Source organism: Lissotriton vulgaris, chromosome 4_1, assembly GCF_964263255.1.
Source record: "Lissotriton vulgaris chromosome 4_1, aLisVul1.2, whole genome shotgun sequence".
In the NCBI taxonomy this organism is placed as follows: domain Eukaryota; kingdom Metazoa; phylum Chordata; class Amphibia; order Caudata; family Salamandridae; genus Lissotriton; species Lissotriton vulgaris.
In genome coordinates, this window is record NC_141691.1 from 1135948001 (window position 1) to 1135967539 (window position 19539).

The 19539-nt window shown below is 45.5% G+C and overlaps 1 protein-coding gene across 1 annotated transcript in view; it reads left to right on the forward strand.

Moving 5' to 3' along the window:
- Positions 1-19539, forward strand: part of RETREG1 (reticulophagy regulator 1) — an 823885-nt gene that overhangs the window by 704809 nt on the left and 99537 nt on the right. Inside the window, exon 7 of the mRNA XM_086965384.1 lies at positions 16787-16851. Coding sequence (XP_086821510.1) covers positions 16787-16851 — 65 coding nt within the window. The remainder of the gene's footprint in view (positions 1-16786; positions 16852-19539) is intronic.

A 19539-nucleotide genomic window follows, 5' to 3' on the forward strand; every position in this document is an offset into this window, starting at 1 on the left:
GTTCCGCCCCGTAGAGGGCAGATGGTAATGCTTTGCCCTCATACACCTTAAGGACCCAGGCTACTGGTCTGCTATAGGAAAGTCGCTGATGTCTTGAAATAGCCCCCGACACCCGTTTGTGATTGAGCAACATTTTGGTCAAGTGGGAATTCCACTTCATCGAATTATTAATCTGTATGCCCAAATAGTCGAATAATTCGACTAATTCAAGTGGGGTGCCCTTCAGCTTAATAGTGTTCCTGAACCGTTTGGATGGTGAGAGTGCCATTAGCTTAGGTTTAGATGTGTTGATGCTTAAGCCCCGTGCGTCGCAAAACTGACTAAATCGGTCTAAACGTGTTTGGAGACCCATCGGACTTTTTGAAACCAGTAAGGTGTCGTCGGTGAAAAGCAGAGTGGGGGATTTTTCGCCCGCCAGGTTTGGGGCATCGACTGTGGCCTCCCTCAAATGGTCTACCACCCCATTAACAAACAGAGAGAACAGAGTCGGGGCCAAAACACTACCCTGGCGTAACCCCCTGGCCACCGCTACCCTTTCTGTCAGCTGGCCCTGTCGGCCCCACCTAATTCTGGCGTAGTTTCCCTCATGGAGACATTTGATGAAGTCCAGAATTGGAGGGGAAGTACCTAGATCGTATAGTACCTGCCACAGCTTGACACGGGGGACCAGGTCAAAGGCAGTCTTTAGATCGATGAATGCCAAATAAAGACTGCCTTTTCCAATGACAACAGATTTCCAATAGATCATATAAAATCTAAAGACCTGGTCCATCGTGCCAACCCTCAGTCTGAACCCGGCCTGGAAATGTGATAAAACATTTTCGTCGTCCATCCAGGACCTCATCCTCATAAGGAGCACCCTGCCAACCACTTTCTGTACTATATCGATTAAACTAATCGGTCTGTAGTTGGCAGGGTCCTCCCTATTCCCCTTTTTATAGATGGTCACTACTTTGGCGCCCTTCCAGGAATCTGGGACAGCATGTCCTCTAGCAATGAAGTTCACTGCGTGGAGGATGAAATGGGCCCAGGGCTTTGGGTCATGCAGTAATAGATCACCAGGGAGGCCGTCGGGCCCCGCCGCCTTGCCTGGCGCAATGTTTACTATGGCCGCTGTCACCTCGTTGATCCCAAAAGTTTCCACTGGTATAGGGGTTTCAACGGTAGGTAGTAAGGTCCCCGGCCCTTGAGATTTATTCAGATCATCACCAGAGTACAAATTAAAAAGTGGTCATGCCACTGTCGGTCTGTTATGTGGTTGGATAGCGGGTCGATTCCCCTCCTTGAGCTTTTATTGATTATCTCCCAGAACACAGTTGAATCCTTCAACTGTGCGGCAGATGTAAGCTCCTGCCAGTGGGCTTCTTCCTAGGAGCGCTTAGCTTGATCCATTGTGCTTGCATATTCCCTCCTCGCTGTTCTTATCATTATGGGGTTTTTTGTCCGGAGTGCTGTGAATAATTCCTGTCTTTTTTGTCTGCACATAGCGGAGTACCACAAATTGGATGGTGGTAATAAACATGCTTTCTGTTCCCCGTTATCTTTAATGCTGATAAACTCTCCCAGCCTTCCAATTGTATCTTGGTATAACCTGGGGAACTGGGAGCCTTGTGTGTCCTCACAGGTGGTATTTAATAATTCAAATTCCGTGATCTTCTGTTCTATGAGATCCCTTGTGCAGGAGAGCATCTCCTCCTGCTTGTGCCACTTAAGGCGTCGATTGCAATTGAACGGTACTACCTCCCTTGTTAGCAACTTTGGAGTATTAACTGTCACAATGGATATTGTATCCTCCCCTCGGCTAATTTGCATGGCAAGGGGTTGTGGTCACTGTCAATACTGGGCATAACCTCCATATCAATAAGGTCACCCCAGAGACGTACGTCCAGCAAAATATAATCGATCCGAGAGGGAGAGCTGATCCTGTTATATGTATTCGCTCCACAGGGATCAGAGCGAGTCCTGCCATTGACTGCTCTTAAATTATGCTCTAGAGTCAGGGCATTCATTTGTATGGCCCTTTGGGTCCACTTTTTTATTGGTGCTAAATTCAAAGCAGGAATAGCCCATTTATTATCCTCATCTCCAGTGCCCAGAATGTCATCTCCACTCAATGGTCGAATGTGCAGTGGAAATCACCTGCTACAATGATACCAGAGATGGGAGGGATGGAAGACAGTTCTAGCTCTAGAGCTGAAAGAGTGGCTGACGATTGGGCCCCTGGGGACCCTCTAGCACATACGCACCCTACATTGATGATCCGGCCTTCAATGGGGAACTGCAGGATGTACTGGTTCACGATTTGGGGACACTGACGCTTTGGTGTGGGGATTTCAACTGCATATTGGACCCGACCCTAGATAGATCCCCGCCCAGGGAGGGCACGAAGCCCCGTATGACTGTGAAGCTTGGGGAGGTTATGAAAAATGTAGGGGTGACGGATGTCTGGCGCCAGCGGCACCCAACACAAAAGATATACACCTGCTTCTCCCCCACACACAATACTTACAGCCGGCTGGATAGGATACTAGTGGCGAATGCAGGCCTCACTATGGGGGTGGAGGTTGCTCACCAAGTGCGTTTTTTGTCGGACCACTCGCCGGTGGCGTGTACGGTTAAATGGGGGCCCTCGACGGCTCGTCCTCGGGCCTGGAGGCTTCCGGTAGATATACTTCAAGACCAAATAGGGAAGGCGCATGTGTAATCGGCCATTGGTGACTACGTGGAGCTCAACTGGGGGCAGGGGGGCTTATCAGCGGCTACTAAGTGGGAGGCCCTGAAGGCGGTAGTAAGGGGAGCCTGTATGGGGCTCACTTACGGAGTGAGGAAGCAACTCCTCCGGGATCTCCAGAATGAGGATGCCGCCCTGCTACAGGCCCAGCTTGTGATGGACCCCTGTGCCCAGCAGCAGCGGGAGGAATTGGAGACCCACGCTAGGATACATGATGTGTTAGACAGGCTAGATAAATACACATTGGGCCAATACAGGTAGCGCCTTAACAGGGGGGGCGATAAATCAGGGTGGCTCCTGGCATGGATATTGAAGAGAGAGCAGACTCCGGAGCGCATAGTGGCCTTGCGGGACAAGACTGGACAAGTGGTGTATTCGGAGAGGGCGGTCCTTGGGGTCCTTCAGTCCCATTTGCAGGAATTTTACACGGCGGACCCTGCTGTTTCGGAAAACACATATCTCCCTTACTTGCGGGACATACCAGTACTGACCCTTTCAGATTCTGATTGGGAGGAGCTGGAAGCGGCGCTAACATTGGCAGAGGTCCGAGGGGCGTTGGCCCGTCTGCCACGCACAAAAGCGCCGTTGGAGTGACAGCTTCCCGTCAGAGTTTTACCAGGAATACGGAGAAGTCTTGGCTCCGCTCCTTCTCCAAGTCTTCCATGAGGCGTTTGATAGCGGAGTGCTCCCACAGAGTATGGCCCAAGGGGAAATATGCATGCTCCTGAAGCCGGAGGGGGACAAACTTGACCCTTCGGCATATAGGCCAATATCCATGATTATTGCAGACGTTAAAATACTGACCAAGCTTTCGGCCTTACGCCTGGTGCCCCATATGGCGCACTTAGTTCATCAGGACCAATGTGGCTTTATCCCCGGGCAGAAGACGGCCATGCATTTACGACGTTTAAATCATATCCAGCATGAGGTGAGCGACAGGGACGAGCAGGCGGTCTTGGTCTCCATAGACCTGGCCAAGGCCTTCAACACAGTGGATTGGAGCTACCTGCAGGAGGTCCTTAGGAAGATGGGCCTTGGGCCCACCTTCCGACGTTGGATCAACATCCTATATAATTCCCCGAGAGCCAGGGTGCGTCTGGGAGCTGCGAGGTTGGAGGAGTGGCGGTTGGAACGGGGCACGAGACAAGGGTGCCCCCTTTCGCCGCTGCTTTTCGCCCTCGCAATCGAGCCTTTTGCCGTCTTGTTGCGATGTGAGATGAGGCAGTGGGGAATTCAAGTGGACGACACATGCAACATATTGTCGCTGTATGCGGATGATGCCTTATTCTATCTGGCGGCTCCGAGAGAGGCACTCCCGAGATTTCTGCTGCATCTGGACTGTTTTGGCGTGGCGTCGGGGTTGCGGATCAACAGGAGTAAGTCCCTAATTTTCCCATTATCGGGATTTGTGGAGGTCCCCAGGACGAACTACCGGATCTAGGGCTCCCCTGGGAGCATACCAGTTTCCGCTATCTGGGTATTCAGGTGGCCTCTTCCATAGAACAGTCCCTCGCCCGTAATATAGATCGGGTCATTGCGTCTCTCTGGGCCTCGGTGTCCTTCTGGAACACGCTCCCGCTGTCCCTAATGGGGTGACTGGCCATATCCAAAATGGTGATGCTGCCAAGGACATTGTATGTCCTTCAGAACACAATGTGCCCGCTCCCGCCAAAGATCTTTCGAACCCTCAACACCCTGAACGCCTCTCTGCTCTGGGCGGGTAGGAGGAGCAGAGTAGCCCTCCGTACCCTAGTACGCTCCTACGAGGAAGGCGACCTGGAGGCCCCACGCTTTGATCTTTATTATTATGCAGCACAGTTGCTCCCGGCGGCCAGATGGTTTGCGGACGCGGATGTATGGGAGACGCGGTTGCTGGCAGGAAGGGCGACAGTGCAGGAACTACAGAGGGCGCTGATGCGTGGGGCAGGAGCTGACACAGGACTGCCTTATGTGGTCAAACACACGGCGGGCGTTTGGCAACGCGTCATAGAACGGGTGCAACGGTCAGCCCCGTTCCACAGAGATCTGCCACTCTGGTGCCTGGCCCCTATTGTGGAGTTGGAATATCAGATGTCCTTTCGGGAGAGGAGACTGGGGGGCTGCGAGGTTCTGGCTAATTTGTATCCCTCGGAGAGCTTTGGGACCTATGAGCAGGCAGTGGAGTCCTCTGGACTAGGCAGCGGACAATACATACATTACTATAGTACGTTCAATTTGGCCACAGTGTCCGGAGATTCCACCGATGTCCCATAGTTTGCATATTATATTGTCCTACGGAAGAGGACGTAGACTGATAACTTTGCTATATGCAGCTATGAAGCGGGACTCTGCGCCGCCAGTGCCGCCGGCATGGGCGGCTTGGGAGGTAGATCTGGGAGCGGATCTGGCACAGAGTCAGAGGGCGTGGATGGGGGCCCTCACTCGGAGGGTCTCTTGTAATGCGAGATTTAAACTTATCCACTTCAACTTTCTGCATCGCGCCTACCTTACTCCGGAGTCGATCAGTCGTTTCTCGGAAAGCGATAGAGACAATTACCCTAGATGCGGCGCAGGGGGGGCAGGATTCTTGCACCTGGCTTGGGAATGTCCATTGGTGGGAAATTCTGGTCCGAGGTGGTAGCCCGAGTGGGGACCACCATGGGACTCCGAATAGAGCTCACGCTCATACATTGTCTGTTGGCATTGGTTCCGAAGCCAAGGAAGCAGAAACTTTCCTATAAGCTGTTACAATTGATGCTAGTCCTGGCCAGGCGCAGGGTTCAAAATACTAAAGTACCTCTAGTCAGACGTATAGATATATATATTTTTTTTTCCTAGTGATTACTTCACAACATATTTCACAAAGGGTGCAATATATATGGAAAAGACATTTAGTTTATTTAGGTGTCTAGTGTGGGTTGTATGTTTTATTTCTACAGTACACAACACTTTGATTTATCTTGTTATTATCTCTGCACATTCATATTTTACCCTCTTGGGTGTATAGTTTGGGTTTTCACCTTTTAACTGTACTGCAGTGGTCCATTTAAGACTGGACGTGTCTCTTTTCTGTTTTCTTTTTCTTTCATTACACTGTAGCCCAGTACTTATCTGTTTTATTTAAAATTCAAATGTTTATAGTAGTATGGAGAAGAAGGAGTTTTATATTGTATTTCTCTTCTTCTCTGTCACCTACTTTTCTCCTGATGTGGATTTCTCTCTCGCATACTTACCTGGCCAGTTGGTGTGCAGAGAGTACTCATTGATGGTTTCTTTTTCTTCTCTTTATTTCTTTCTCTCATTTATTAGAAAGGAGGATGGGAAACAGGTTATGTTTATCTGTTTCTTTAAGATGTTTAGTTGCTTTCTTTGTCTCTACTGTTGCTTTGTTTCTCTCTAGTACTCTCCTCTCTATTTCTTTCTACTAGCTTCTACATCAAATATATTTGCCTCTCTTTTGTTTACCTTTGGAAGAAAAGAGGATATGTAGTATCTTGGTTATTATGTTTTACATGTCTTCCACTGCTGCACCAGTGGAACAATCTTGAGATGATGTCACTTAGAATGTTGGTGTATGAATCACACAATTGGAGAAGGGCTGAGCGCCTTGCTGGCTGCTCCTGGTGGGGCTGAATACTATTGTACTTCTGATCTTCCAACTAACTTCAATAAATCCTCCTGAACATCTTCTACCTGCATGAAGTGACCACTACAAAGTTGAAGAAAGAACAATATACGCCAAGCTCCCTGGAAGACACAGCTTTACATTTGACCTTTGTCTTTGAATTCCCAGCAAATGTGACGAGATAAGAACAAGATTTAAAATCCTGTTTACAGAAAGCGAGTTTGTAGAAGACTACAGTAAACAAAGTTTAAGCAATGGGAGGGACAAACTAAACCTGGACAGCCTAAAGCAAATAAAGCCAGCAAATGGAAAGCCAGAAAATGCGGGTTACAAACCACAAAGCCAATGGCAATCAACGGGTGAAATGTATTCCTGGGTCAACTTTCTTGAATGTCTCCAAAATGTCTTTAGCAAACCAGACAACTACTCTGTCCAGTAGACTGCAGCCTCAAAAGTAATACCTCACATCCTGTCACCCATCCCACCACCCTTTGTATCATCCCTTCCTCTCCTCTCCAAACCTATGCCCTATGCGCTTCACAAGCAGACAGGGGCGTTGTACTGCACGTCTCTCTGAGAACCGTATCAAAGGGGCTTGGAATTCCTCTGTTCAGAGCGTGTCTACCGAGACCCAGGCTGACAAGAAATGTGGCAGTTTGCTTGGGTCTATGGAGGCGCAAGACAGTCAAGTGGTATTCCAACATGTTGCCTGAGTTTCTTAAGGCACGGTCGGAACATTGGAGAGGTGCTCTCTTCCCTGAGACAGCATAACAGTGGGAAAGCGTTTGTTTTTCCTCTGCCCTTATCCCATAGCATTGAATAACAGGATTTAAAATCCAGTACTCACACTACTGACTCTCAGTGAAAGTTATAAATAGCATGCCCGGTTACAGGCAGAATAACAACTAAGGCTGGGCTTCCCAGTTCGTATCTGTTTCTTTAAAATATATTGCAGTGAATGGAGTACAAGAGTAGTGTACTGCATGGCAATATACACCTGCACAAGAATGATAACAAACAAAATTGAAAACAGTGCATCTACAAAATTATATAAATCAGCCTCCTGTAGCAGCATTCACTGATGACAACAGTGCATACAAAGAATGAGTCACTCACATAATAACTGCAATTACTTGCAAAGTATTTTAATTTAAATACTTCAGTCATTTCAACGAGTAAGTCTTGATTGCCCAGCCTTACTACCTTTGGCGAGTCAAGTGTGCAAAGGGAGTAACTTGATTATCCAGTCTTCTTGACCCTAGTAAAATTAACCTTGAAGATAAAAATAATTTAAAGTCTGCACTGTACGCACTTTATAGAGAAGAAAGATTGGCAAGGGAAATAATTAAACCTACAATCCAGGCTTATGTGAACAAAGATCTGTATATACAACCAATCCCTCTGTACCTCACGCTTCCAATGACAAAGTGGGAGAGATCTTTGCTTTTTCGCCTCAGGGCAGGGACTGTGAGATTTTTATTATGTTTTCCATTAGGTTATACCTTTTTAAAATCTGGAAATAATTTGTGCTCATGCGATGATACGAGCCCGCAAACTGATTTACATTTCTTTTTCTTTTGTAAAATTTATCAAAAATATTTTAAATGGTTTTTAGCACCTTATTTTAAAAAGCACAGACCACTTTCTTTGGAGGAATCAAATTTGATGTTGTTGACTCTAAATAATCAAGAGTTGATATTCCGCACTAGCACTTTTCTAAGAGTTATTACCCATGTTCGTAAAACAATGGAGAACCCTTAGTAAATCTGAGAATTACATTCATAATTGTTTTTTATATTGCTGTTTTTAACTACTGTAAATATGTTATTTGATCTGGGATTGTCTGTATTGCTTTTATGAATTTGCAAAAATTCGAATAAAGATTTTTGAATTGAAAATCGATTATCCAGTCGGAGTCTAATAGTACCTACTTTATATAACACTAAGGCAGCAGTATACAGATCACTGGTGATATTTACACACATTATCAAAATCAAATGAGGGAGGCAGAGCTGGTCGTTGGATTCATGCTCCACAGAAATAGTTACATAAACAAAGTGAATCCAACAGGGGAGAGGGACAAGAGTGATCAAAAGTGATTGAAGCACTCAGAGTTTTGAAAAATACCCCTCACACACCAAAAGGCCCCTTGGTGTCATGCTTCATCATCGGGGTCTTCGCACCCCTCTACCGGGATGCGGCGTGCTGCGACCTACGACTACGCGGGAGCACTTGCAGTGTTGACTATGTGTGGTGTCCAGTGTGTGGGGTATATTAAGAGTGAGTGGGGGGTGTGTAGTGAGAAAAATTATTAAAAAGTACCTGGCACTAGAGTATGAAAGAAAAATTTATTCTGGACTCTGGCTGGTACTGTTAAAAGAAGTGCAGATTGAGGTCTAAGTTGTATAATGAACAAGACCTCTGGTGTGCGTTGTTGTCGACATGTTTCGGAGACAAGCTCCTTCCTCAGGACGGGGGCACAACCTCCCCTCCCTACTCACGTCTTGTTAAAAAAATGTGTATTTACAGAAAAGTGAAATTTTAAATTTAATATTAGGCTAAGTGTGCCTACAGCGGTCTGCTACAAGCACAATGACCTGTAGAAAGACAAAAATCACAACTAATGGTTACCCATGTAGCGGGTAGTTCAAACAGGTGCAGTCACCAGGAACCATACCATATGCTTATTTTATAAGCTTGTTAAAAACGGACTCACAACACATACAACATATAACACATAAAGTACTAGGGTGTACTGTAAGAAGTATTCCTACTTGTGAAGCTTTCTTGTAGGCTTCATGAGCATAGTCAGGACGCCGGGGTGTTGCTTCAATGGCTATCTGTGGTGGATAATAATGTAGCTGTAATCTTTCAGTCTATCACACTTACGTTTGTGGACGATTATCATAGGTCGTATGTTCTGTATCATACTCACAAGCACAGGACTCGTTGGTCACCGTCTTACCCCGCACGCTGCTCCGCTGATGTGGAGTTAGGATGTGGTTCTGAGTATTTATACCTTTTCATCCTGATTGGTGCAGGTAAGGGTGTGTTAATTAGGGGTGTTACCTGCCACTGATTGTATGTCCATGTATGGAGCATCCGCTTCCTGACCATACAGGGCTCACGTGTATGTTTCGGCCTGCGTCGGCCTGGGGTTAGTGTCTGCATCAGAGATCCAGTATAGACGGCGCATGTGCAATCGTGTTACTGCATGTGTACATGCCTGAAGGTAGTGAGTGTTTCACGCGCATGCGTGGAGTCCATGTTTCACTCCTTGTTTTTAATCAGAACTGTTGGTCCTTTATGATGATAATTGACTCCAGGGTACATCATCATTAAGTCCGTTCAGATGGGTCCCCAATCTGAACACCCAACGTTGTTCCTTCTGGAAGAGGCCGGTCTCTGAGGGTAGTTGTTCTATGACCGTCCATTTCAAATCATTGACACAGTGTTGTTGGGTCAGAAAATGCGTTGCCATTTTGGTAGTGCTTTTTTTGCACCTCACATTGCTTTTATGTTCATTTATACGTGTTTTTATGGCTCTCGTGGTCATCCCCACATACTCCAGGTTGCATGGGCATTTGATCATGTAAATGACGTTTTTCGAGTTGCAATTTGAGAATCTCCTTTGTTCCCATGTTGTGCCATTCCGAAAATTAAGTCTCGTACTTTTTTCAGTCAAGTGGCAGCTGCTGCAATTGCCGCAAGGGAAATGGCCCTGGATGCCAATCGTTGGTTGAAGGGCTGTTGTGGTTGGTTTTGGTCTTGTGTGTACCAATATGTCCCTAAGGTTACGTCCCCTACGATGTGCAAACATGGGTTTCTCAAAGGTCAATTCGCCACAAGTTAGTATTCGCCAATGTTTGTTTACAATCTTAGATACATCATTTGACAAGGTGTTGAATGTTGTCACACAGATTGGTCGTTTATTCTCTGTGGGTTCCTTTGTTCTCTCCTCGAGTAAAGCCTCTCTGTTATTGTTTTTTGCCCTTTTCATCGCTTTGTTGATGATTTTTTCGGGGTATTCTCGTTGTTTGAGTTTCTTTTTCAGATCGTCTGCTTGTTGTCTGAATTCGGAAATCTCTGTGCAGTTGCGCCTAAGGCGTAAAAACTGTCCATATGGCAGATTTTCTCGGAGATGTCTCGGGTGAAAGCTGTCGAATCTCAACAGGCAATTCCGGGAAGTAGGTTTGAAGTGAGTGGTGGTCTTCAGCACTCCTGAAGACCACCACTCACTTCAAACCTACTTCCCGGAATTGCCTGTTGAGATTCGACAGCTTTCACCCGAGACATCTCCGAGAAAATCTGCCATATGGACAGTTTTTACGCCTTAGGCGCAACTGCACAGAGATTTCCGAATTCAGACAACAAGCAGACGATCTGAAAAAGAAACTCAAACAACGAGAATACCCCGAAAAAATCATCAACAAAGCGATGAAAAGGGCAAAAAACAATAACAGAGAGGCTTTACTCGAGGAGAGAACAAAGGAACCCACAGAGAATAAACGACCAATCTGTGTGACAACATTCAACACCTTGTCAAATGATGTATCTAAGATTGTAAACAAACATTGGCGAATACTAACTTGTGGCGAATTGACCTTTGAGAAACCCATGTTTGCACATCGTAGGGGACGTAACCTTAGAGACATATTGGTACACACAAGACCAAAACCAACCACAACAGCCCTTCAACCAACGATTGGCATCCAGGGCCATTTCCCTTGCGGCAATTGCAGCAGCTGCCACTTGACTGAAAAAAGTACGAGACTTAATTTTCGGAATGGCACAAAATGGGAACAAAGGAGATTCTCAAATTGCAACTCGAAAAACGTCATTTACATGATCAAATGCCCATGCAACCTGGAGTATGTGGGGATGACCACGAGAGCCATAAAAACACGTATAAATGAACATAAAAGCAATGTGAGGTGCAAAAAAAGCACTACCAAAATGGCAACGCATTTTCTGACCCAACAACACTGTGTCAATGATTTGAAATGGACGGTCATAGAACAACTACCCTCAGAGACCGGCCTCTTCCAGAAGGAACAACGTTGGGTGTTCAGATTGGGGACCCATCTGAACGGACTTAATGATGATGTACCCTGGAGTCAATTATCATCATAAAGGACCAACAGTTCTGATTAAAAACAAGGAGTGAAACATGGGCTCCACGCATGCGCGTGAAACACTCACTACCTTCAGGCATGTACACATGCAGTAACACGATTGCACATGCGCCGTCTATACTGGATCTCTGATGCAGACACTAACCCCAGGCCGACGCAGGCCGAAACATACACGTGAGCCCTGTATGGTCAGGAAGCGGATGCTCCATACATGGACATACAATCAGTGGCAGGTAACACCCCTAATTAACACACCCTTACCTGCACCAATCAGGATGAAAAGGTATAAATACTCAGAACCACATCCTAACTCCACATCAGCGGAGCAGCGTGCGGGGTAAGACGGTGACCAACGAGTCCTGTGCTTGTGAGTATGATACAGAACATACGACCTATGATAATCGTCCACAAACGTAAGTGTGATAGACTGAAAGATTACAGCTACATTATTATCCACCACAGATAGCCATTGAAGCAACACCCCGGCGTCCTGACTATGCTCATGAAGCCTACAAGAAAGCTTCACAAGTAGGAATACTTCTTACAGTACACCCTAGTACTTTATGTGTTATATGTTGTATGTGTTGTGAGTCCGTTTTTAACAAGCTTATAAAATAAGCATATGGTATGGTTCCTGGTGACTGCACCTGTTTGAACTACCCGCTACATGGGTAACCATTAGTTGTGATTTTTGTCTTTCTACAGGTCATTGTGCTTGTAGCAGACCGCTGTAGGCACACTTAGCCAAATATTAAATTTAAAATTTCACTTTTCTGTAAATACACATTTTTTTAACAAGACGTGAGTAGGGAGGGGAGGTTGTGCCCCCGTCCTGAGGAAGGAGCTTGTCTCCGAAACATGTCGACAACAACGCACACCAGAGGTCTTGTTCATTATACAACTTAGACCTCAATCTGCACTTCTTTTAACAGTACCAGCCAGAGTCCAGAATAAATTTTTCTTTCATACTCTAGTGCCAGGTACTTTTTAATAATTTTTCTCACTACACACCCCCCACTCACTCTTAATATACCCCACACACTGGACACCACACATAGTCAACACTGCAAGTGCTCCCGCGTAGTCGTAGGTCGCAGCACGCCGCATCCCGGTAGAGGGGTGCGAAGACCCCGATGATGAAGCATGACACCAAGGGGCCTTTTGGTGTGTGAGGGGTATTTTTCAAAACTCTGAGTGCTTCAATCACTTTTGATCACTCTTGATATTTACACACAGCCTTTACTCCTCACTTGAGTCACACTCACAAATGATTGACATGGAAAAGGCTGCCTAAAGCCAAAGCTGGTTCTAACTTCTGGAAGTTCATGAAAAAATAGATAACAAATGCACAAGATACCGCCGTGATGTAGAACACCACCATGGTCAATCCAAACCTATACCAGAGCTTCATGTCCACCGTTTTGGTGAAAACCTGTTCCTATGTTGCTGTGGTTCTGACTCTACATTTACTGTATGTGTTATAAACAAGAATAAAACGTCTTTGTAATTGCATGTTTTTAAGTTTATATAGTGGTTATTTTCCATGAGCATATATGCATTTGACAGAGAAAATCAACATAGCTGGTTCATAATTTTTGTTTGGGGGGCTGCAAAACAATTGTGTGACCTTTACTCATTTATAAATGTGCATCTGTGGTTAATGACGCTATGAATGGTTCTGCTGAAGTAACAAAGCATGGGACTGAAGTGAAATATGTAAAATATGTAATAAGCTGAAAAGACATTTACGGGAGGCTAAAGAATAGTCCCTTCTCAGTCAGCAGCATCTTTGACTGACTGGGGTTGGGTTGTGTGGTACTATCGTGATGTAAAAACAAAATACATGTCTCTAACGCCACAACCTCTGCATCAGTAAAGTACATTTTAAATATATTTTACTACTGATCCAAACAACTTTCCCAGCCTAAAGCTACGAAGCCTTTTATGATATAAAAAACAAGATCATTTTCTCTAGCCTCCTACAGCCAATGTGCATTATTTTACTTGGTTTAAACTTTGGGGACCCGATTCACAAAAGTAATCTGAGACAAAATCCAAACTTTACGACTTTCAGTATTCACAAAATGCATTTAGGAGTAGTAAAGTTAGGATTGCTAACTTTACTACTCCTAAACTGAGGCAAAATTCTAACTTTACGATTTTCGGTATTCACAAAAGGCATTTAGGAGTGGTAAAGTTAGGAATTCTAACTTTACTACTCCTGAATGCCATTTGTGAATACCGAAAGTTGTAAAGTAAGTATTTGCTCTCAGATTACTTTTGTGAATCGGGCCCTGGATGCCTACACAAACATGCAAATGCGCGTGCACACGCACACACCCACATGCACACATATGGAGAAGTGTGGCTCACTGGGTAGAGTAGGCAGACCTGGAAGCAGAGATCAGCCTGGGATCAGGGTTCAATTCCCGGCTCGGCAGGGTCTTGAGTCCTAAAAATGTCCATGGACTTGACAATTCTCGCTCCGGTGCCTACTCAATTCACAGGTTCACACTCTGCGACTCTGGGCAATAGCTTGCTTAATCTCCACAATGGCCCCTCGCGGCGGGATGCCTGGCTTTCACCTTGCGGATACCCTGCCGGGGTTATCTCACAGAGGAATACCAGGACGGGTTCCCTAAGCAAGCGCTTAGAAACCGCTTGGTGATTTGCGCTATATAAATTCCTGTACATTTACATATATATATATATACACACAGACACACACACACAGAATCTTCTCTTGCAATGTAAATAGTTCATTAATTGATCTATATAGTTTGTAAAAGGTGGATCTGCATGAGGTAGACAGATCTTTGTGCCGCATGGACTAAATGAAATAGTGTAACGGGGTGCAGGTGATGTTTGTACCTGCATTTTGCACCCATCAAGCATTACGATATTACAGAAGGGGCCACTGACACTAGTGTAGCCCTATCTATAATAAAGATCTCTGCAGCACGAAATGTGAGTTTGCGCACCCCCAATGCATTCCTCCATTTGCATGGGAGAGGCCCCAGGCAAACAAGTGTATGCTTTCGCCTCTTTGCTCACACTATATTACAGACATGAATGCAAGACAAAATAAACTATGTGGTGGCACAATGAGTATGCTCCTCGTATGAGGTGGGTCACAGTCCCGCGAAGAAGCCCTTTTGGCCGGAGGCACAGGCTTCCTGTGAGCTCCCCAAAAGATATCCTCCGGCAGGCAGGTACTGTTACAGTTGCACACTGCACCCGCCTGTGAGGAAGATCTCTCCCCTTTTCTAAAAATGAGGCATACCTGCTTTAAGTGAAAAACAGAATGGGGTTTCAAACAGCTCCATCTTTCACTGATGTGCTGTTCCCAGGACATGCTCAAATGTCAGGATAGCACATGTTTTTCTGTGTTTTGCTAGAGCAGGATGCCTGAGATGCAAATTGGGACAGTGCCCTTCCTATCTAATTCAGTACCCCATGCTGATGTCCACCCATCAAGATTTGGTGAACCAATGAAGAGGGCTCAAGCTTCAGGTATTTAAAAGTTCTTTGCACAAGCCCTGTGCACAAGTGCAATGGTTTTGGGTAGAGTCTTCTTTCAGTATCTCTAAGAACAGAATCAATTTCTACAGTAGTTGGCTATACTGTAGTAAATGTGGGATCTTAGTTGTGCTAGTGAGGCGCATTGCCACCGATTTGTACCGTTTGCTGGTTATTTAACAAAAGACAACAACACAAAACAAGCCCATTTTTCCCAGAAGCTATGCCGCAAGGGTATTTTTCCTGCTTTCCCTTATTCAAGCAGAGGGTAATGTAGTTTTTCACGGGGAGGATTATATCAATACGTGCAAGTACAGCGGGCCATCAGTACGCAGACAGTGATTTGGATAGCTTCGTGACATATTGTTATTCAATCTTTGAGTTTTTCAGGTGGGTGGATTATTTTTTTCATGCTGAATCAGTGATGCCAGGCTTCTCTCAAGTGAGATGGAAAATCCGATGATCGAAAGAACAAACCATCGACACTGCAAATTTGGTGAACTGGAGTAAGTAGAGGGAGTAGACTTGCTTTTATTCTTCTGCCCTATAAGTTACTTCCTTGTGTGTTCAGTGAGGGTGATATCGGTTTGCTGTTATTTGGGACTATGAGCTTTGCTAGGATTTAATTTGGCTTCATAAAAGAAGGCTACTTCATGAAAAAGTGACTTTGTCTTCACACCTTCAGTATTCTCGCGCAAGTCCGGCTCATCTCCAACAGACTTATTGTCCAAGCCTAAGGCCACAGACCCTACTGTCACCTTTTCATTTTTTACTTTATAGGATCATCCATTAAAACATATCCATTGACTGCTGAGAACCTCTGCATATTATTTTCTCCAACTCATGGGGTTGACTTCTTACCATGTGTTATAAATGATAGTCTCGTAGACTTCAAGGCTATTTACGATAGACTCATGGGTGATGCTTAGAGAAACCTACACGATTACAGGCATCAAAATTTGATATAAAGTACCCCCTTCTGTAGATTATAAGAATGTTGATATTCACAGAGGAGTTCCTTGATCATACAAAAGAGTTTCCTTATAAGGTCACAGAACTCCAAGATAGCTTGCAATATCCCATTAATGAACGGCAGAGGTTATTTTATTTCTATAATGCATGGTAACGCCATCACCCTTCTTATAAACTGTTTACATTCTTTGTGTCTTGCTCTTTCACATTCATTGTAGACACAAAGAAGAAAAGCAGAAACTGTGCTGCGGAATTAAGGACACCAAAAAGCAGTTAATAACTTTTGCCATAAGATCTTAGGATCAGTTTAACGTAACCCACCAAGACGCAGTGTTGGAACATGCAGTGATTCTCTCTTCCTTGGAATAATCTATAACCTGGATAAACGCGTAAACATGTTGCCGTAGATATCTCCTTTCTGATTAGCACATTTCAGTTTGGAAAAACATATCAGAAGAACGAAAAGGCAGTTTCTGTTTCCTTGTTCAACCTACATTTGTAATTATGCTCCGTGACCTGCCTTTCAATTTGCCTCCAGGTAGTAGACATTGTTACGTTAGAATTTAACTGTTACAACTTGTTATAGGTAAACTGCTATGTCAATTCTATATTACAGGCGATAAGGAAATCGGAGTTGAGCTTTTATGCAGGGATTACAGGCTTCCATGTTTCATATATCTATTAAAGAGTCATCTCTGTATCAGAATAACGAAAAATTGCATGTAAGAACAAATGGGGGGAGTATAATGCATGGCAGTGCCATTGAATTGTGGTGCTTCTACACAGACTGGAAGGTTAATGTGCTTTTCTTGTTCTCTTTTGTAGAGAAGGCCAGCGCGAAGAATTGTGAAGATGACAGCGAGCTAGACAGCGCCACCTTGTATCCTGAGGTACCTATCTTTCTTTGTTCTTTCAGTTAGCACCTGCTTAGCTTCTTATGTTCAGGATGTATGCTAGACATTTGCTTGACAGGAAAAGGGTTGTCCCATAAGTAAGATGATGCAGAACTCAATCCAGGCTCCTGAAAAGGAACTTGAGGTCTCTACCAGTTAACAAAGGTTACCAAGCAGAAATTGACTTCGGCAAGGAGAGTGCAATGATTCAAATAGATGCTCTGCACTGCACCAATACAACAATGTAACACAGCATGGCTCCTTTGGTCCAGTAGGTACAGACCCACTAGCTAGGGCAATGACAATGGAACATGTGTCAGTGATGGCGGCCGAAGTAGCTGGGTCAAAATAAACAGAACAAATAAACTTACTATATCTAATAAAGCTAATCTTATCTAATTATTCTATACATAGGTGTGGTCAGACTATCCAGCTAAACCCATCGACAGAGATCTAGGGCCCGATGTAGGTAGGGCTTTACCGATCGGTATCGGCCGAAAATACCGATTTTTGGCCCTTACCGATCGGTAAACAGCCATCGAGATGTAGGGAACCAAAAACAGAACGAATCGGATAGAAAACCGATTCGGAATGAGTACCGAATGGGAAAGAATCCGATACGTACATACCGAAAATCGGATATGTAACGAATCGGAAAAACACCGATTCGGATGCAAAGACCGAATCGGTCCAATTACCGAATCGTTAGTGACACCGAATCGGAAAATCACCGATTCGGTCCAATTACCGATTCGTTAGAGACACCGAATCGGAAAATCACCGAATCGGTCCAATTACCGATTCGTTAGTGACACCGATTCGGAAAATCACCGAATCGGTCCAATTACCGATTCGTAAGTGACACCGATTCGGAAATTCACCGATTCGGTCCAATTACCGATTCGGTACAAATACCGAATCGGACATGATCCGAATCGGAAAACATGCCGATTCGTATGATTCTCCGATCGGGAAATTCCCCGATTCCGACAGTTGGGGAGATGTAGGGAGGCACAGAAACACCGAAATCGGCTCAAAATCGGTAGAATTCACTCGGTATTTACCATGGATTGCAATCAGGTGGTAACCAACTCCAACCCATATAAACAGTCCCAAAATGCATTGCAACTTGCAGGATGGCAGCTTTCTATGTCATTGCGAGGCGGCTACGGCTACAGCAGGAAGGACAGAGGGAACGGCTAAGAAATGAACAGGTCTACAGACAGAGGGTAACCCTGTTCATGCTCACTGAGGCTGAGATCCTACAGAGATACAGGCTGGACTCTGACACCATACTCGAGCTCATCAGGGACCTTAAGCCATTCTTGGACCACCACACCCCAAGGGCACACGCCATCCCAGCGCACGTCCAGGTGCTATGCAGCCTACACCTGCTTGCGTCTGGCAGCTATCAAAGTGGAGTAGCAGCAGCAGGAGGGGTGAGCCAGAGCAGCCTGTCAAGGTTCTTCCACATATTCCTTGACGCCATGATAGACAGGATGGACCAATACATCTCTTTCCCTGCAACCCACATGGAACTGCTACAAACTAAAGCTGACTTCTACCAGATGGCACAATTTTCCCAAATCATCGGTTGCATAGATGGCACACACATTCCGATTTGCCCACCAGCGGACACCGAATACATATACCGCAATCGGAAATCTACACACACCATCAACGTGCAGGTGATCTGCAATGCCAAGTGCACCATCACAGACCTGGTAGCAAAATTTCCAGGGAGTACCCATGACTCCTATATATTCCAACAGAGCGGCATATATGCACGGCTGATGGCTGGCGAATTCGGAGAAGGATACCTCCTAGGTGAGACACATCATCAGACCCCCATAACACATAGTAGGTAGGTGGAATACATGTATGCATGTGTCTAATGTGACCCCTTTCTCTTCCAGGCGACAGTGCATATGCCCTCCGCTCATTCATACTCACCCCCTACCTCAACCCCTCCACACCCAGCCAAAGGAGGTATAACCGGGCCCACATACGCACAAGGAATGTTGTCGAACGGACCTTTGGCATCTTGAAAAGTAGATTCAGATGCCTGCACAAGAGTGGAGGTGCAAGGCAGTATACCCCCATCACCTGCTGCAAGATCATAGCTGTATGTGCAATGTTACACAACCTTGCGGTCAAGAAGGGCACTGAGGTGGAGTTGTCTGACTACGAGGACTATGACGACGACGAAGCTGTGCCACTGACACAGCCAGCTGGGGTGTGTACGCCAAGTGATGGCAGATACAGACGTGAGGAGATCACTGAGAACTATTTCTGACTGAGTACAGATGCAAAGACTGCTAAATGTTGCTTGCAAAAAATCAAATTTTAATAGTGATGCACCACAGTTACAGCACTGATGTGCATCAAAAAATGGAGTTTGTAAAATCAAATAAAGTCCAGGGTACTGGTTTGCTCATCCCCCCTTGTCAGGCTATTTTTTGGCCCGCTTGCCAGACCCACTGGGGTGTCCCTCGGCCCCCTCCGAATGCCCAGCAGCATCAGCGGATCGCCTGGTGCTCCTCCGTGGTTCAGATGCAGCGCTGGCCGGGCTGCTGCGGCTGCTGCTGTCTCCAGCATCACCCAGGTCCAGGGCAGGATTGGAGGCGGCGTTTGATATTAACATGGCCTCCATGGCCGTGGTGATCCTGGCCATCCCCCTGGTGA